The 18,134-nt window shown below is 47.7% G+C and overlaps 1 protein-coding gene and 1 long non-coding RNA gene across 2 annotated transcripts in view; one reads left to right on the top strand and one right to left on the bottom strand.

Annotated features, from left to right (window-relative positions):
• CD81 (CD81 molecule) overlaps positions 1-9,530 on the top strand; it is a 52,658-nt gene extending 43,128 nt beyond the window's left edge. Inside the window, exons 5-9 of the mRNA XM_026079021.1 lie at positions 2,298-2,372; positions 4,761-4,868; positions 5,795-5,896; positions 6,551-6,643; positions 7,274-9,530. Coding sequence (XP_025934806.1) covers positions 2,298-2,372; positions 4,761-4,868; positions 5,795-5,896; positions 6,551-6,643; positions 7,274-7,336 — 441 coding nt within the window. The 3' untranslated portion in view covers positions 7,337-9,530. The remainder of the gene's footprint in view (positions 1-2,297; positions 2,373-4,760; positions 4,869-5,794; positions 5,897-6,550; positions 6,644-7,273) is intronic.
• A 1,949-nt stretch (positions 9,531-11,479) lies between these two features.
• On the bottom strand, positions 11,480-18,033 carry LOC112972454. The gene is made up of 3 exons (XR_003255694.1): positions 16,912-18,033; positions 14,948-14,984; positions 11,480-13,525 (listed from the first exon to the last, which is right to left on the bottom strand). It is a non-coding gene; the product is annotated as an uncharacterized LOC112972454 (long non-coding RNA).
• Between the last annotated feature and the right edge of the window lie 101 nt (positions 18,034-18,134).

Genomic DNA, 18,134 nt, shown 5'->3' with positions numbered 1-18,134 from the left:
GTAAATAAAAAGAAGAAGGGTTGGGGGGACTTCTCAGCACTTGGCTTTTTGGGGCTGAAAAATTGTTTGTGGTACAGAGTGACCCATGGGCGTAGACTGGATTGGGGGACAGAGAAATGGAGCTTCTCTCTCTGACTCTTGCTCTCACCGTGAGCAGATTGCTTCACCTCTATGTGCTTCCGTTTCCATATCAGCAATAGGAAAGTGGTGTTTCTGAGCAACTTTTATAAAGCACGTTTGAGCATCAGTGGGTGAAAGCTGCTGCAAGAGTTTGCCGGTATTACCACTGCTGCTGAGCTGGGAGGAGCCCCTGCACAAATCTGACAGAGGTTGTTGTAGTGAAGGCCTGGCAGCTTTGGATTATTTATTTATTGATTGCTTTTGGTTAACACAAGCGATTACAGAACCTGAATTACCCTTCATTCCCTCTTGAAGTTGGAAAGAGGATTAGAAGGGCAGATGGTACAACATACCTGAGGCCTGACAGTGAAACCGGCTGCTTTGGCTAAAATTAGCGGTTCTAGCTGCTGTGCACTACCCATGTCTGTTTGCACCTCAGCTTGCCAAGAGCAGGCTTGAGACACCTTCTGCTGTCCGCCCTTGCGTTGGGAGGCCAAGGCTCCCACCACGCAGCAAGGACGTTTCTAGGCAGTGTACTCAACGTGGTGCAGGAAAGCAGTGGCTTTCTGCTGTGACCTCTCTTGCRGCTGGCTGAGGGCGTAAGTATTTACAGGGGAATGGACTTGCTGCAAAGGAGGAAGCACCAGGACCTTCACAGTAGCCAAATCCTCTGTAGAAGCCCATGTGCCAGCTGAGCAGCAAGATCCAAGCAATGTGGGAGGGAGTCGCTCAGCCTGCGACAGGAGATTTTCACCCTGGGGCAGATCGAAACGCCTGGCCAGGAGCACAGCAGCGTTCCTGCTGTGTAAAACTGCATCTTTGGTGTGTTGCAACCAACTAGCAAAACTAAATCCCTGCAAAATTGTATCTCTAAATCTGGAATAAACAAGCTATTCTTCGCTGGAGGGTAACCATTGCAAGAGCGTGCCCTAGTGCTTAACCAGGAAATTACATAGGCCTCGCACCTGCCGGGTAAGGGTGACATCCTTCCTTGGAGGGAAGTGGGACCCAGTTCCCCAAAGATGTCCATAGAAAGCCAATGATATACAGGTGTTTAAATGGGAGTTAGTTGCTCTGTGACTGGATAAGGATGTCTGAAGTCCTTTCCTGCAGGAGGTCAGTAGTCCTGTTTCTGTTTTCTTTTTGTGTCCCTTGCTCTTGCACATGAGAGTCTTCCAGCCCTGGAGGGCTAGAAGTAAAGCCACACAAAGCCAGCTTGCAGCGTAGTCCTGGAAACTCCCGTTTCTTCTGTTGAAGAAAATGTCTTGAGTGTGCCCGAAACAGAGTCTGCTGAGGAGCCAGGGGCTATCATCCAGCCCTGTATCATGTTCTTATGTCTTTCCCGGGCTGCATCCACTTCTTTTGCTTCTCTACTTCCATGGCACCTCTTACCAATTTGGGGGGTTTCCCAGAAAGAAATCATTGAGGACAATGTTGTCACTGAGGTAATGTGGACTATGTGTGGAGCTCACCTGTCTTTGCTTTCCTACTTGTCTCTGATGTATGAGCTTTAAAGCTTTCCATTTCCAGTCGAAAAGACTGGCCATCGCAAAATGTTCCCAGGATATGAACAGAAAGATGGAGGAAGGCTTTGGGGTGGCAGAGAGGAGGAGGAGAAGTAGAAGTTTTATAATTGCACCAACAGGGTGGGGCTGTGGGAAAACATCAGTATTAGTATTTATGCAAAAAACTGCAGTAGCCTTGCAGGGCTGTGAATGCCAAGAGCGCTGGCCATAAATCATACCCTGACACCCTGCTGCTCCTCAGCATCTGAAATGTGCTTTTAACCCTGCGCTGGCAGTTCCCATCCCTGGAGCAACTGAAGCAGAGCAGGAAGCTTGCCTGCATGTTCCTGCAGCCACATGAAGAGGAGCAATTTGTCTTTTGGTGCAGGCCATCCTCATACCTGCTTATCCCTGTGTTGGAAATGATTCTGCTAATGCCTGCTTAAACATAGCAGCAGGAATCTTGGACATGGGAAGGCAGCAGATGACTTTTAGGAAAATGTATTTGGGTGAAGTATGTCTGTATGAGAGAAAATGGTTTGCAGTCAGGCAACACCTTGTTCTGATCTCCTCCATCATTACAAATGCTGCTCCACACCCCTACTCACCTCATCGCTGCTTTTGCCTGTAACCAAATATGTTAAATGTCCTTCTCCTGATTTGTCTTCACAGTTCTTTACTTGCCTGGTGATCCTGTTCGCCTGCGAAGTTGCGGCTGGAATTTGGGGTTTTGTCAACAAAGACCAGGTAAGATGACTCTGAAACCTGAATTTGTGGGACTGGGAGACTGGACACAATTGATTGGACACAAGGATCTAGTGGATCCTTGTACAAGTTGTAATTAAGGTCATGGACTGAGACATGGGAATTTGGACTAGCTGTGTGACCTGGGCAGGTCATTTAACTCCTCTTGGCCTGTCTGATGAACCCTAAATGTGAACACTTGGTGGCAGAGACTGCCCCTTATGGTCTATAGTGCAATGTCTGGAATAAAGATCCCCGGGTCTCACCTGGGTCTCCTAGTTCCTACCACGCTGTCAGTCACAGCGTGAGTTGCTTCTTGTATGAAGTTGTGAAGTAAAGCCATCTGCACATCCTAGGTGCCAAAGAGAGGAGAGAAGGGGATTTCTAGTGCTCAAAGCTAACATTAGGGTCTCTGGCAGAGTAGGAAATGTTGGCTTTATTAAGGAACATGAGTCAGCTACGTCAGTAGGTGGTGGCCTGCTCTGCTTTCAAATACGTTTAGGCCCCAGATGACCAGCTGGGTTGGGAATGGAAACACCCTTGTAGTGATTCGCAGGCAAGAGAGTGACTTCAGCAGAATAAACTCTTCTGTGACCAAGCGTATTACTATGCAGGCAGGGTGCTGTTTCCTAGCAACTTTGGCGAGCTAATTAACCTTTCCAGAGGGGTGTGCCTCATGCAGATGTTAGTTTGTGAATCTCCCACAGTCCTCGATGTGTAATTGAGCTGGCGCACAAAAACGAAGATCCCGAATGAGGAGGAATTTTCTGTGGCAGTTGTTCTCGAGTCTGGGGAGGAGGCACTTGGATGCCACAGCATAAAGCAGAGAAGTTTAGGATTTGCTAAGATAAGAACAATGACCCAAGCCAGTTAATTTTGCAGTTTAAAATGAGCAGTGGCAGTCTGTTGGCCTCGTCTGCTCTTTCAGCTTTGACGAATGGGCTGTTTGGAAGTCCCATTAATGGGGCACAGCTTGCGTCTCCCCTGCCTCTGCCTGATGCATCCTGTTGAGCAATGTGGGAAGGAAAAGCAAGTGCTGTGTGCTTGGAGCTGAGGAGAGTCAGCAGCAGTTGCTCATGGAGGTGTGATGAACCACGTGCGGGGAGAGGACACCTTACTAATAGTGTTCCCCCACCAGGCAGGCCCTGACGGTGGTGGATAAAGTGGAAATTACCCCTGCCTTCACAGCCCTCAATGATACCCTTGGGGAGGGGGGGGTAGTTGTCTCCTGATGAAGCAGGTGTGGGATGCTGCTTCATGAAACTGGAGGCAGTCTTGCTCTGTCCCTGGTTTGCCTGAGCTCGTTTAGATGCAGGGAGGGAGGCAAGAAGTAGGATTCATTTGTCCCTGTACCAGAATCAAATGGTTTGTGAGCAGAGAATATTGCCCTCCAAAACAAAACTTTGGAGCAAAAATGGAGAAAGTGTGGGATAATTGATTGAAATCACTCTCTTTTTTACTGCAGTTTCTTTTTCATTTGCTGATCTAGCATGCGCTGCCAAGAGCAGATGTTCTGGAAAGCACTTTCCCCTTTAGTGACTCATATTTTTTCATCTTCTCTTGCATGTCCTCCTTTCCTCTGTCTTTCCCTAATTATTGGAAGCTGTTAAGAGAAGTTGCAAGTTCAGCTTTTCTGAACATGAGGTTTCCTTTTGCTTTGTGGAGCAGAGGCTGTTGCCATGTTCCCCCACAAGTGGCTGCAGTTCACGGGAGCAGGTGGCAGAGTTAGAGCATGGTCGAGATTACTGATAAAACCATTTACAGGACAGGGGTGTCTAGATCTGAAGCACCTAAGCTTCCTGACCTAAATGAGCTGCCTACCTAGGCTCAGTGTGTAATCTCTCTCAAATTCCTACCATTCCATGCCAGACTGTAAACGGGGGTGCCCATATCTACAAACTTCCTTGCTTGCCCACCCCAGCTCCTCCTGACTTTGCTACTGTGTCCTTCCTCTGCATCCTCAGTAGGAAGACTAATGCCCACTTGCTTCATTTCCAGGCACACTGTAGGTCAGAACAAGCTGTTTCTGAGAGCAATAACAAATCCATGCAGTCTGAAGACTATCTTGGATCTTGTGGTTCACCATCTATGACTTGGCTGGCTTTGCCTGCTATAGAGAGCTCAAAGCATTTGAATGATGTTGACTGAAACCTGCTAGCTGATAATGAGGTTCTTAATAGTTGCTCTTCATAATACTAGAAGAATTTGATCCCTATTTAAAAAAAAAAAAGGCCTTTTTTACTGTGTGAATAATCAGGGTCCAAATCCATTAAAAACTGCTTATCTACCTGTGAGTGACATTAGAGAGAACCTGCTATATTCAGGCACATCTGCTGGATGGGTTTGCTTGTTGTCCTCTGGTTAAAAGGGATTTTTTTCTGCCTTCCCTAGATAGCGAAAGATGTGAAGCAGTTCTATGACCAAGCGTTTCAACAAGCACTCATGGCAGAATCGGACTCGAACAACGGGAAAGCAGTAGTGAAGACCTTCCATGAAACGGTAAGATGTTGGAGGCCTTATTGCACACTCTGCTTAGGCCAAAGTGACCACTAATGAGCAGGATCCTGCGTGTTGTGAAGGGGCATGCAAAGTAGTGTGCCCCCCCCAACCCAAAATCGCTTCCTCCGTGTCAACTTGCAAAGGGCGAGAAGCGGCCGTCACTGCACACACACTGCTCCCCACAGAGGAGGAGGGAGCAAGTTTGAACTCCAAGTTTTTGGGCTAGGAGTGAAGACAACTCTGAAACTTTTGATGCTTAGGCTTGAACTGGGACAAAAAYGTTCTCAGCAAAGGGCTTTTGCTGCCTGTTCTCCAAGCTTTATGTAGAAATCTCCTCTTTGTAGGAATTATTTGTAGCAACAGGAGATGAGAATGTGGGAGAAAGGAGAAGAAATGGGGGTCAGGAAAATGAACGGGAAAACCATGGTCTAAAGCAGATGATGTTACATTCGAGTTAACCTGTGGAGTTCGCTGTTCTTAGATGACAAGTAACAGAGTTGCATCGCCTTAAATTATTGTCCTTTGTGCTGTGCTAGGAAGTCTGGCCTGAGCTGTAATTAAGTTGCTTTTCATTTACTTCAGTACCCCTGATTAAGTAAAATTCAATGGAAGAAAAATGATGCTCTAAGGAAATAATTCCAAGAGTACTTCCTCTGCTCAGCAGGAAGCAAGTCTCCAGAGAGAGTTGTGTTCTTTCTTTTCCAGGCTATCAAGGCCAGACATATGTATCTGCATTTATTGCAGGAAATAGCTGCATTGCATACAAATAAAAAATTGAATTTGGAGAGTTAATTCCCCCCCCCTTTTTTTTTTCCTCCAAGATGACTCCTAGTCATGGGTGGCTTATGGGATGTTTAACGGTGGGGAGAGCATTGCAGGAGAGTGCTTGCAAGTCTACTAATGCTGTTTTTTCTCTCTCTGTGTAGCTGGACTGCTGTGGTCCTGGTGCTGGAGCAGCAGTTATCACTGCCTTTTGGAAAGAAGAGCTCTGCCCGAAGAAGGACTCCTTCATGCAAAGCGCTACTCAGGTAGGCATGGCTGCTTTTCGCTCAGCACAGCTTTGGTGAGGAAACTCACCTGCCAGGGAAATCAATTTGGTTGCTTTGTTGAGGAGGAAGAAGGAAAATGACTGCTTTTGAAATCTGTCTGCCTATTTCTTCTGCCTTGGCGCATCCCTGGGGAAGCAGCACTGTGCGTCCCAGCTCACATGTGGCACCACCTGATGGAGGGACAACTGTGGGAAGGTGGGAAGAGCAAAGGAGCGGGGTAGGAGAGCCCTCCCCACAGCGAGAGAGCTGCTGGAAATGGAGGGGCTGTCCCAGAGCAGCAGAGACCTCTGCAGGGACCCGGGGCTTGGGAAAGGGCACTGGTCTTGCTCACTAGTGTAGCGAGGAACTAGCTAGCTGTTTTTCTTCCTTGTTTCGGGATTGTGTAGTGGGATGTCAGAGGTTCCCCATCTGTCCTTCCCTTGCTGTTTGAGCTTTTGGGGATGGAGGCACAGAGAGGTGAAATCCCCGGCCTCTGGCAGACTGGCATGAGTTCTTAAAGCCAGGTTTTTACCGCAAAACATAAACAGGAYGTGGGGGAAAGCAGGAATCTCAGACCTGTCTTCTTCCAGTGTGGATGTCTGTGGAGGGTAAGAGAAAAGTAGGCTGCCTGACATTGGTTGTTCTCTGCTTCAGCTAACCTCGAGCTGTCACCAAAAAATTGATGAGCTGTTCTCTGGGAAGCTGTATCTGATCGGTATTGCTGCCATCGTGGTTGCCGTGATCATGGTAAGTGCAAGCGCGTGGGACAGGAGATCTGTGGCTTCAAAAGCCCAGATGGCCCTGAAGGCCAGCAGGGAGCTGTGAGCAGTGGCTGGGCTTACACAAGACTGGTCCTGCTTCACCCTGCTGGCACTGGTCTGAACCTCTTCTCCGACTTCCCTTGCGGGTCCCCTCCCCGCATCCAAACAGCTTGTTTCTCAGGCTGGGATGTCTGGTCTCTGCAGCGGGAAGGGGTTTGCTTTCTTCCCCACAAGATATTCCCCTGCTCCCTAGCGGTCTGTGGCATTCACTGGTAACCCCATGCTTCCTGTAGTGCCAAAGGCTGAGCTGAAAYGTGAGAGATCTTGGAGCGTTTGCTGCATATCTGGCAGGCAGGAGGCTTATGATGTATGGTCACTGCTGCCAGAGAGAGGGGAGAACATGATCTTATCTTGAATTGGCCAGCTCCTAATAAAAACAGCRGCGAAAACCCAGCATCTCTGCCCTTATCGCTGGCATAAGGGTGTYTGGAAGAAAAGGAGGCCGGGGGAACAGCGCAGGACCATGGGACCTCCTAATCTGTAGCTGGGGAGAGGAGGTGGGATTCCCTTGTGTCACGAACCAAAGCCTCACGGGTGGCTTTGTGTCTCCTTGCAGATCTTCGAAATGATCCTGAGCATGGTGTTGTGCTGCGGCATAAGGAACAGCTCCGTGTACTGAGATGTGAGAGCTGGGGAGGGGACGGGATGGGGAGCAGGGCGGACGGCGCTAGAGGGGACCCCAAGTGCCACCAAGTGACCAGGAGATATTTCAACAAAAGACAAAGAAAATTATGTATATAAATACTTCCAATATTACCATACAGTACTTATCATTTTTATTTTGAAGTACTTTTTTTAATAAATAAAACTTTCCCCTATCCTTGTGGCTGAGTTAGTTACACATCAGTTTTGTGTGATAGGGAAAGTTGCTGTAGCAGGAGTTTTAGTCCTTCCTACCCCTTCCCCACCGGAGAAATTCAGAGATAATGTTTGTGGAAGATGTACAGAGCAGAAGGCTGCAGCCTGTTATCAGAAATCTTTGCCTTGGTTTTTACTCTTTTTCAATACTGACTTTTGTTTTTTATATATACGTAATTGGATGCTGAAGCGGGATTTAGCATTTTTTTGTTCATTTGTTCTCATCTTTTCCTTCCGTCACCCCAACTCCCTGGTGTTTCCAAGCTGTCGGTAGGGAAGTCTGGCTGTAACTGCTTGAAGTCTGGTAGAAAGGAGAGAAAACAGCCCCAGTCGCATAGGTGAGATGTACCCGGGGGATATGGGGATGGATTGTTCCTAGCAAACCTAGGTAAACTTGCTAGATAAACTATTAACAGAATGTTTAAAATTTTCAGCCTCTGAAGAGTGGGGATGTTTATGGCTTTATGTTTTCTTCTAGGGGCTGTAACTTTATAAATTGACTCATTTACATTGACTCATTACATTAAAGGGTCAGTGTCTGCGGTGAATTTAGTCTTAGTATTTCAGATTTAACAAACCGAAAATTAAGTCACTTTTTTTAATGTCCTTGAATGTTTCTTTATAGACATATTATGTTTTTGGGAGAGTCTAGTGCTGTACTAAATTTTCACTGTTATGCTAATGCTTACATACAAATGATATTGGAAAAAAGAAAACTTCAAAAAAAAAAGTCCTTAACCTTAAAAATAATACATTTATATTATACAGGATGACTTTTGGGGGTTCCCTGCATATACATACACATTTAAAACTTAATCTTTGCATCAGTTTCTTGTTCAATTAAATTGTCCTTGCTTGTAGTATTTTGTCACACACACTAACATTGTCAGGAAACTTTCATAACTTTGAAAAAATGTTTATTTTTAAGACCTTCCATTCCCAATGATATTAACAGCAGGAAATCAGCTTATCAAAGCAAGGGAATTCAGGATTTTTGATGGCACCAGTTGAAACACTTTCTTGTGACCTGCTATGCTTTGATTGCCAATGAGATGTATGTGGCTTCTAGCATGTGCCACCCTGGCGAGGTAGCACTATGTACACAGCTGCTACCGTGTACATAGAGGGGTAGAGTGGCCCAGGTTCTATGTATTAAAATTAGAGTGTCTCTAAAAAGATGATCTATATGTATAGTTCTATAGATATATATTTTTAAGCAAAGCCTTTTCCATACCTTATGGGCAGTTGAGCTGGAAATAGTAGCCTCTTTCAGCTCTTTGCCACATTGAAGCAGATAGGAGGAGTTAAAACTTGTGATCACCTTCCTCACTTCAGGAATATTTCTGTTTCTTAAAGCGTTTCGCTCTCCTCCTCACCTTAAAGTTGTGACGAAGAACACCAAATCAGATGGGGAGAGAGAACTGTGTTCATTTTAAGCTAGTACCTTGCCCATGGCACTTGGGTACCATAGCCTTTGCCAAAACAGGAGAGGAAATTCCTGCACTGGGGCAAACTGATCCTTTCAGAAGCTTTTCTCCCCTTCTACTCACCCCTTTCCTGTTCTTGCCTTTTAGTATATAGGGCCTTTAAAAAGTATATAGGTATATATATCAAGTTGTGCTAGGTAAGAGGAGGAAGTGCTTCAACAGACCTTCAGTTTGAGGGGGTTGGACAAGAAATGATTCAGCCTTAGAAACAGCCTTAAAGCAACACTGCCCTGAATGTCCACTTTGTGCACATTGAGAATGCGACTAGATTTCGCAGTAGGTAACCTCTTCCCCTGCTCCCCAGCGTAGGTCCTTCAGGTCATCTACTCTGCTATGTGGCTATATGTATATGCATCACCCAAGCATGTGTGTTTACATATACGTGCATCAGGATTGTTAGCATACAGAATGGATGTGTAACTTGCTGCCTTTTTTGTTGACTGTTGATAAATGTGTATAAATATGCCATTAAGCATTTCAATTGTTTTCTTTCCTTATACTGTATTTTTGATATTGTTCAGTGTTCAGCTGATGCTGTGTAAGTTGCTGAAGCTCTGTTTGAAGATGGATGGGGTCTCACCGCAAAGAATTTGATGCGGGTCAGGCATGTCTTTGGGCATTGTAGCTTCAGGAGTCTGGGTTGTCCCGTGCAGGAGCAATGGGGAGAAGGTGCTTCGAGAGGTCTGACAGCCGAGGGAGGAAGAAGAGCAGGATGTTTGCTCAGCCTGTGTCCCGCCTGGGTGGGATTTGCTCTCTGGCCCCTTTCATGGGTGACTGGTGGCACTTGCGGTGAGCCACACCAGCAGTTACCTCCTTCAGCGGGAACGTGCTGTGGGCACCTGGCGGCATGGGAGTGCGGAGAGGGCCTTCCAACGGGAGAGGGCTGGAGGAGGAGTCTTGCAGCAGGAGGGGTAATGCTGTCTTTGGGGTTGTTAGCTGAGAGTCCCTGTGTTCGACTGTGTGGTTGTCAGCCGGAGCAGGAGCAGGTCAGCAAGGGGAGAAGAGGGAGCTGGCTTGCTTAAGAGTGATGAAGTAGCTGAGAAACCAGCATGGAAAAACTACTCACATGGGTCTTCTCTAGCCTGACCTCCTGTGACAATGGATCTGAGTTAAAGCAAAGTCAAGGGGGGGCTTGCCCTTTAGCAAGAGCTCGAGATCCAAAAGTGACAGAGCTCTGCAGCCAGTCAGTCCCAAAGCTCGCCGAGGTGAAGGGGAAAAACACTGGATGGGTAGGGCTCCTAATCTCTTTCAGGTGCTGTCTTGCATAACTGTGCRTTTGCGTGCACAACATGGGGCCCTGTCCTGCCCCTCACTGTCCCACAGGTGGGCTAAGGGTCAAATTGTGAGCTGTAAATACAAACCCTCACTCTCCAGGGAAGCATCTTCCTGGAGCAAGTGACACCTGAGAAAATGGTTGTAAGCCTGAGTGGGGAGGATGAGAGTGACCAGTTGGGGGAGAGTGAACTGGCCAGGTCTGAGTTCAAAGACCACAGCACAAGGTCAAACAGAGCCGCTGACAGCTTAGCTGAATGCTTGGGATTCTCTTTGACTGTGGAGCATGCCACAAAGCAGTGTGTTTAACTTCCTTCTGCCCCCCCCTTTTTTTTTAAGAAACAAAAGAAAAGTCAATTTAATAAACGTTTCTCATAGTGTGCATAGTGTGATGAACCACTGCAATCTACAACCAGTTAACCTTAACACCAGGACGCTTTGTGAACCAGGCTTCAAGGGCACGGGTTTAGCAGCCTCCGGGACAGGGGAGGCGGGCAGGCTGGGGGGGCATCCGCAGCGGCGCCGAGGGGAGGCAGACAGTGCTCGTCAGCAGTGGTGGCTGCTGCAGTTGTGCCCCCCTGGAGGGGCGGGGCGGGCACAGCAGTGGGGGAGCTAATATGTATTGCAAAATTTGGTGACCATGTTGAAATTTAGGTGGGGGGGCCTGTGGTGGCAATACTGTGCGTGCCCAAGGGGCTTCTCCTAAAGTGATGGAGAACAGCCCCAAATGCCCTCTGCTGCCACTGTTGCTGCCACCGCCTGCCCCTCCACACCGTCGGGGAGAGCCCTGCTGAGAGGAGAGCCAGGGAGGAGGCCTAGCGCTGTGATCCCACAACTGCCTGCCTTTCTTTGCCCTGTCTGGGACTTTTCACTGCTTTTGTAGCATGGGTGTCCAGAGGCGGCCCCTAGCCTTCACCGCTGCTGGGATGGAGAGGGAGGGAGCGCTGGGCAAGGGAGAGCCATGTTCAGCTGCCTCAGAGGAAAGGCAAAAAGCCCTGCTCCCGATGGCTGCGCCTGTGCTAAGAGATCATGCCCATCTGTTGTTCTTTCACTTGTTTACCTGAATGTTAATGGAGTCGGACATAATGACTTCTGGAAAGAAAAAAAGTGATATTTAAAAACAATAAAAAGAAACAAAACAAAAACCCTTGCTAGTGGATTTTTAATGATGTGTTGTCAGAGCTTGTTTCTTTCCAATGCGAACAGATTTCTGCCACGTCTTCCAAGAGAACAGTGTTGCTGGTTCTTGTATTTGGACAAAACTTAGGCTTTAGGGAATGCAGTCCTTAGATGACCCTTGAGGTGGTTTCCCATGAATAAGATGTTCTTTGCTTCCTGCCTTAAAACATTTGGGTTGTGGTGCTGTGTTATTGCTCCAGATGGAGATACAATTATTCCTGCCTCTTTGGCACTAGGATTAGCCTGATGTGAGTCACTGTCAGACTCAGGCTGGCATTCAACAGGGAGGCAAATGATAGTGGAAACAAACCGGCAAAGCACAGTGCATGTTTGGCATCCGAGCTGCATGTGGGAACAGCAGTGCCTTGGGATGTTAGCCTCAAAGCCCAGCTGGGTTCTTAAACCCCCCCTGGCTAAATGTGATCCCCTCTGTTGGCACCTCAGGTCTGAATATTAACACTGATGTGTTCAAAACTGACGAGTCTTATGCAGTGCTCCATCTGAGATGCTGAGAGAGGAATCAGCAAACCAGGCCCCTTTAAGGTGCTGTTAAGCAAAGACACCGGTTATTCTTGGAAAATAGCAGCCCTGCTGTGTAGGAGCATGTGAGGCCGCCTGGATAAAGCCACTGTGAAGGGAAGGGGTGGGTGGAAAACTTGCAGCCTGCTTGTTCTCATATTACACTGACAGCAACGACTTGCTTTTTTTTTTTTTTTTCTTTTTAACTTTCTTCTTTGGAGGCCTAGAGAGCTTAGAAAGGAAGGAGCAGTCGCTAGAGACATTGCTGTAAACTTTTGACTCCTACGAATATTTTTGTGCATCTTTTTTCTGTCAAAGAGCAGTTTTCACAGAAAACGTAAGTATGAATTTTTCTAAACTACAGCAAGTTGGACTTTTTTCAGTGAAATTCTTTCTCCCTTCCCCAGCTGGTTTAAAAAAAAAAAACTGTCTAAACTGTTTCTCTTTTTAATTAGAAGTTTGGGGGTTATTTTTGCTTTGGCCAGCTCTATTTCATAAGCTGATTCAAGACTGTTTTAAAAGCAGCAATGTGCCTAATTATTTCCTGCTAAGACAGGTGGGACCAACAGGAAAGGTATAAATTGCTGTGTCCCTTCCTTAAGAGGTTGTTTAAGCTCTAATCAGGTCTCACAACATTCCCACAGAGGGAAAACGGAGCCAGTCCTCCCATCGGAGAGCTGTTCAAGGCGGAGGTTGCTTTGTAGTAGAAGGGAGGGCAGCACCCTCCCTGCTGGGCTGCACAATCCCTCTTCCCTCGCTGCCAGCTCCACTTCCAAGGGTGGGTGGTCAAGAGCCTGTTACACAGTGGCTGTGCCCAAATTCCTGCTCTGCATCGTCGTTTCCTTTGCTGGACATGGCTGTGTGGCTCTTCCATTTGCAGGAGAGGAGGAGTTTCAGTTCCAGGGCAAGCTCAAGCTGAGGGAAACGTGACGGTGCAGGCATCAGGACGTTGGCTCTGTGGTGCGATTGAAGGTCTGAGGCTCACAGGGTCGGTCTCGCTGAAGATGCAGCCAGCAGTCTATCCCCTGCCAGTCACCAGCTCGCATTGCACCTTGGTGAAGGTTCAAGCTAGGTGAGACTTCACTGGAGGCTGTCTCAGCAGGGCATGAGCTCTGGCATCCAGCTGATGGATGCCCATGTGTTAGCAACACTGTTAAAACACATCCATGCTAGCTGTCTTAGCAGGGTGGAGACAAAATGCCAAAGCTGTGAGGGTGCAGGGAGGTAGCTTCTAAAGCAGAAAGAAAAAAAAACCTTGGCTTAGCTTCAGCATTGAACAAAGGCAGCTTGGAGAGTCCAAAAAAAGAAATCTGCTTGCCTGTGAAGCTGTTGTTGGGGCTGGGTGAGCTGCTGACAATCAAGGAGGCCTTTAGTAAAAAGCAGTCCTTTCAACAAGCTTGTTTGCTGGCAGAGCCACAGCAGGGCTGGGAACCGGCAGACGAGGTGAGTGGGAACGCAGTCCCGAGCAAGGAAACATCTGCCCTCAGTGAATGCTGAAAGGGAGATGCAAACGCAATCAACTACATGACTAGGTCTGCAGTAAGTGGTAAAGACACAGGCTAGAAACCAAAAATCTCCAAGCACAAAGCTGCACAGTTTAGTAAAAGGTGTGATGTTAATCCAAATCCAATATATTTTTGCCTGACCACTCTACCACTTTCAACCCAGGGAGCATCAGCTTACCTGGCACAGGGCATACCCTAAGCGGGAGGGTCCATATGCAAAGACGCACTGTTTCCATGCGAATGCTTTGGCCAGCCTCTGGCACTTGGTGTGTATGAAGCAGGCAGCTGGATGCTTTCACTTCAGAGACCAAGGAACTTGGGCAAAAAGAAAACACCACCTAGCAGGCTGTGTTAATGTTTTCACACTTGCAGAAGTGTTACAGAGGGTACTTTTGCAGCTGGGCATGAGAATGCAGACTGACTGGTGTTTCCCCACTGGTTTTAGATGACCCAGCTCAAATGCCAGTGGTTGCAAGTAACATTTCTAATTAGAGGCTAATTACACTTTTTTTTTTTTAAGTGTTTCTTGGCCCTGCGTTTCTAGGGCATTAACTCATGTTAGAACACGGCTTTGCTGAGTACCAGTGAGGTGGTGTTAAGCCAGGCACGACTGCTCATGTATAATACTGTAGTGCCTGCAGGCTGGGAGTAAGCTGGGGAGAGTCCTGCCAGCAAGGTTTAGTGGTGTTAAAGGCAAAGCTCGGTGTTGACTACAAAGCCACCTTAGTTAATGAGGTGTCTACAGGTCATGTTCTAACAGGAGGTTTGGGGAGTTTTAGGGTTTTGTGTTTTTTAATAAATACTAACTTCAAGGCACTTGACTGGTTCAAACAATCTCTTTCAACCCTTCTCAACTGCTGTTAATATTAAATGCACTGGGGCCAATGATAGAAAAGAAAAAAAAGAGGCAAGAATTAGAAGGCGTTTTAGTAAAAATATTCTGTGGCTAAATCAAAATGAACAGAGCTCCCCAACTATTTTTTGTTTGTTTTTTAAATTTCAAATAATTGCATAGCACGTTAATTTGGTCTTGAACGACTTCAGCTTCCCCCAATCAAATGTGATGTTTGGCATCTCCTACACATACAGTGTCTCTAACAGAGCAAGGGATGCAGGTTCTCAGCACAGGTCCTCTCCAGGTCAGCAATAACATTGTTATTTGAAAGATCAGGTTGATGGAAGGTGGGGTTCGGAGCTTCCTGGTCTGCCCGCATTAAGACTAACTCCACGGTAACTACTTTCACGTAGTTACCTTAGGAAAAAAAAAAAGCACCAAGATGGATAAACAGCACTGAAATAAATCAAAACTGCTTTTAGGTGAGCCAAGTCCAAATGAAAGTGCAAAGCAAAACCAGTGAGCAAAGCTCTGTGTAGACAAGAGTGTCAAACCTCGAGCTCCTGGAAACTCACCCAACAGGATTTCATGGCCTCTTGTAGACTTTCCTTCCTGCAAATGGGAGAAGGCAACTCTGATTATTTCCGTCAGCCATTACCTTTACCCCATTCTGCCTTAGTAACTGCATCCTCCCAGCACAGGAGAATATGGTCTTTGCAACTGTGCTATTATTGATTCTGGCTACAGGAAAACACTCCTTTCCCTCCCTGCTTCCCTTCAGGATCTACAGCATCGGTTGAGCACAGCCAGACCAGACTCACTTCCATCCCCCTTCCAGATGCATGACGAGGCTTCAAAAATGCATCTGCTTGCTCTGTCTGGCTTGCAGGATCTTAGTGGCTCTTTAGTGTCTGACAGATACTGTGCCACTGTCGCTTCCTCGTCCCCCACTGCAGAAACCTATAGCAACTGCTGCAGTCCCACGACGAGGTGCTTCCCCCATTCCCGGGAAACTGCCTGCCGCTTTCCAGGAGCCATGAGGAGAGGGGCAGGAGCTCCCTGCCGATGTCTACCCTGGCCTCCAAGAGCAGAAGCAGCAGGAGCCTTCAGTGCGTAGACCAGGGCAGAAGCCTGCCACTTGAGTAGCAGAAACTGTTACCAGATGGGCGCCAAATGACGGATGTATTGGCAAGAAAGGAGCGTGAAGCTCCCGAAAGCAGGGCTGCGATGGGTACGCATTCACACACGCCACCCCCACGTGCAGGGACGCGCTGGTTTCCTGCAGGCGCACGGGGCCGTCTCCCCCAGGAAGCCCAGGCTGTGGCGGAGCCAGCCCTTTGCAGCCTGCGCGCAGGACACGCCGCGCTCGTTTGGATGATTTCCTGCACCGCAGCTTAGAGCCACGGTCCAACCCCCCGCTCCTCTTCAAGCCACCTTAGTTCATATTGGCTAGGGGAAAACACTTTACCATCTGTTCATCTTCAGGGTCTGACTCATTATTTTTATTTCAGCTGTCGCCAAGCAATAGCAAAAAAACCCCAACACACCAGTGTATCCATCACTACAAACTGCCTTGTCCTCGGTCACCAGAAAAAGCAGCTCACCCCCAGTTCTCTGCAGTGTGTGGTACTAATCTTCTGCAAAAAGGCAGGAAGGAGAAAATGGGTACAGCCAGTTCTGAAGGTGACCTTGGCCACCAACAGACATAACGTCCAGGCAAAAACTGAGCAGGGACTAAGCCTAGCAATATCAGGGGCCTCCAGAAATCCAGGAATGGGGCTTGTCCCTGAAGGCACCCAGATTCATGGGTGATGGAGAGAGTGGAGATGGTGTAGCCCTTTTCCGCCCCTTTGAGCCGCTAACCTAGCATTAAAACCAGGTTTTAAAGAGTTTCATCCATTTGGACCAGACCCCGTTTGCCTCCACCCTTACAAAAATGGGACACGCCACTGCCTACTCCTCATCCTTTCCTCTCCTCCTCCTTTTTACTCTCAGAGATTCACTCCTGGTACGTCCCTGACGCTACACAGYGTTACACAGCAGGGGCAGACTTCACCTGTGTTTTATTCTTATTTCCCCTTTCAAATGGCTTCCTTTGCCTGTTTACTACCCTCCCCATATCTGCTCCTGCTGATCTACCAGAGGACTCTTTTCCTCTCTTCCTCCCTCCAGCCAGAAAACCATTTTAATGTCTGTGACCACACTATATATATATATGTATATATTTTTCAAAAAAGATCACCAAATGGGGAAACACCTCCAGAACTGTTGATTTAAAACTGCAGCACAGCTCCAGCCAGACGAAAGACATTTTGTGCTAACCTTGTTATTACTGCCAAATGTATTCCAAACACAGCTCACATCTCATAAATTACTCATCTCATAAATTACTGTAGTTAACAACACTCCAGAAGGCAAAAGTATATATATATATTTAAAAACTGACAATGCAAATGGCTGCAGTTTATATTACAGATGACTCACAGGCCCCTCTTGAAGGGCTTCAGTTAAGTCTTTTAGGACATAGACATAAACTTACCTTTTGGCAAAGAAACTGAGATGAAACAGGGTTCAGATGCCGTGGAGAAAAAGGTGCCTCCAAAATCCGATCTGGTGGGACTACGCAACAGTTCCATCTCTTGTTGCAAAATGATGGTATAAACAAGGAGCCTTGCTTATCTACAAGGCCTGGAGTAAGTCCTATGTTTCTCTTAATCCTTCAGCACTGGGTGACCTGATTAAGTAAAGGCCCGACCTTTAGCAGTTCAGACCCTTTGTAGGCATTAACTTAATTCCGTTTAATGACGAAGTGCAATCATGCAAGGCACATGCAAACACCGACTTCCCTGGGGAAGGGGTGGAGGAAAAAAAAAAGAAAAACCTGCAAACTTCTGTATGACATGCTGGTGGATCAACTCAAAGAACAAACTTTCCTCCCTTTTTTCCCCTGAACATATTGTAAATGAGCTAAATATTAAAGCCACCTGAGAAGTTTATTTCCACTGGAAATTTAAACTTTTCACTGAACGAGGGKAAAAAATGAAGCCTCTTTGGCCAAAACCAGTAAAACATTTTCAGAAAGAATTCCACTTTTTCAAGCACATGTATTATGTTCTTCTGGGACAGAAAATGGAAACTTTTCCTTTTTTTGGCTGAACACTGGTTTTATGCCCCTAGTGACTTGGGGTTTTCTGGTTARAAAATAAATACAAACTTAAAAAAAAAAAAGGCAAGCATTTCCTCTGCCATTTTCACCGTGGCCAAACGCCTACTTTTCTGATGAGAAAAAAGGCCCTGCTGGACGTGTTTTTGCCAGGCGGCTGCCAGGGACGCGCGGGAGGCGGCGGCGGCGCCCCTTGGGGGGGCCCCGAGAGGCCGGCTCGCCGCGGGGCCCTTAGGCAGCGGGCTCGGCGCCTGCCGGGCAGGCGGGGGCAGGCAGGACCTCCTCGTCCCGCACACCACGACGGCGGGACCATCGCTGTCCGGGCCGCAGGACAGGGGCCCGGCAGCCCCCACACCGCCTCCCCCTGCGGCACCCCCGTTTCCTCGCAGGCTGCAAAATGGCGGAGGCAGCGGCGCCGCTCGTGGTGCATCCTGGGAGCCGTAGTCCCGCCGTGCCGCGTTCGGCGGCGGTTCCCAGCTCTCAAAATGTCCCCCATGGGGGACAAGAGGTCGAACTACAACTCCCAGGATGCAAAGGGGCGCGGCGGGGAGCTGCGTCCCTCCCTCTTCCCGCCCTTTCCGCGTCGCTTTGCCTGCTGG

The sequence above is a fragment of the Apteryx rowi genome, unplaced genomic scaffold, assembly GCF_003343035.1.
Source record: "Apteryx rowi isolate R43461 unplaced genomic scaffold, aptRow1 scaffold_49, whole genome shotgun sequence".
NCBI classification, from domain to species: Eukaryota; Metazoa; Chordata; class Aves; order Apterygiformes; family Apterygidae; genus Apteryx; species Apteryx rowi.
Note: the sequence above shows the minus strand (reverse complement) of the source record. Positions and strands in the feature narration are given on the sequence as shown.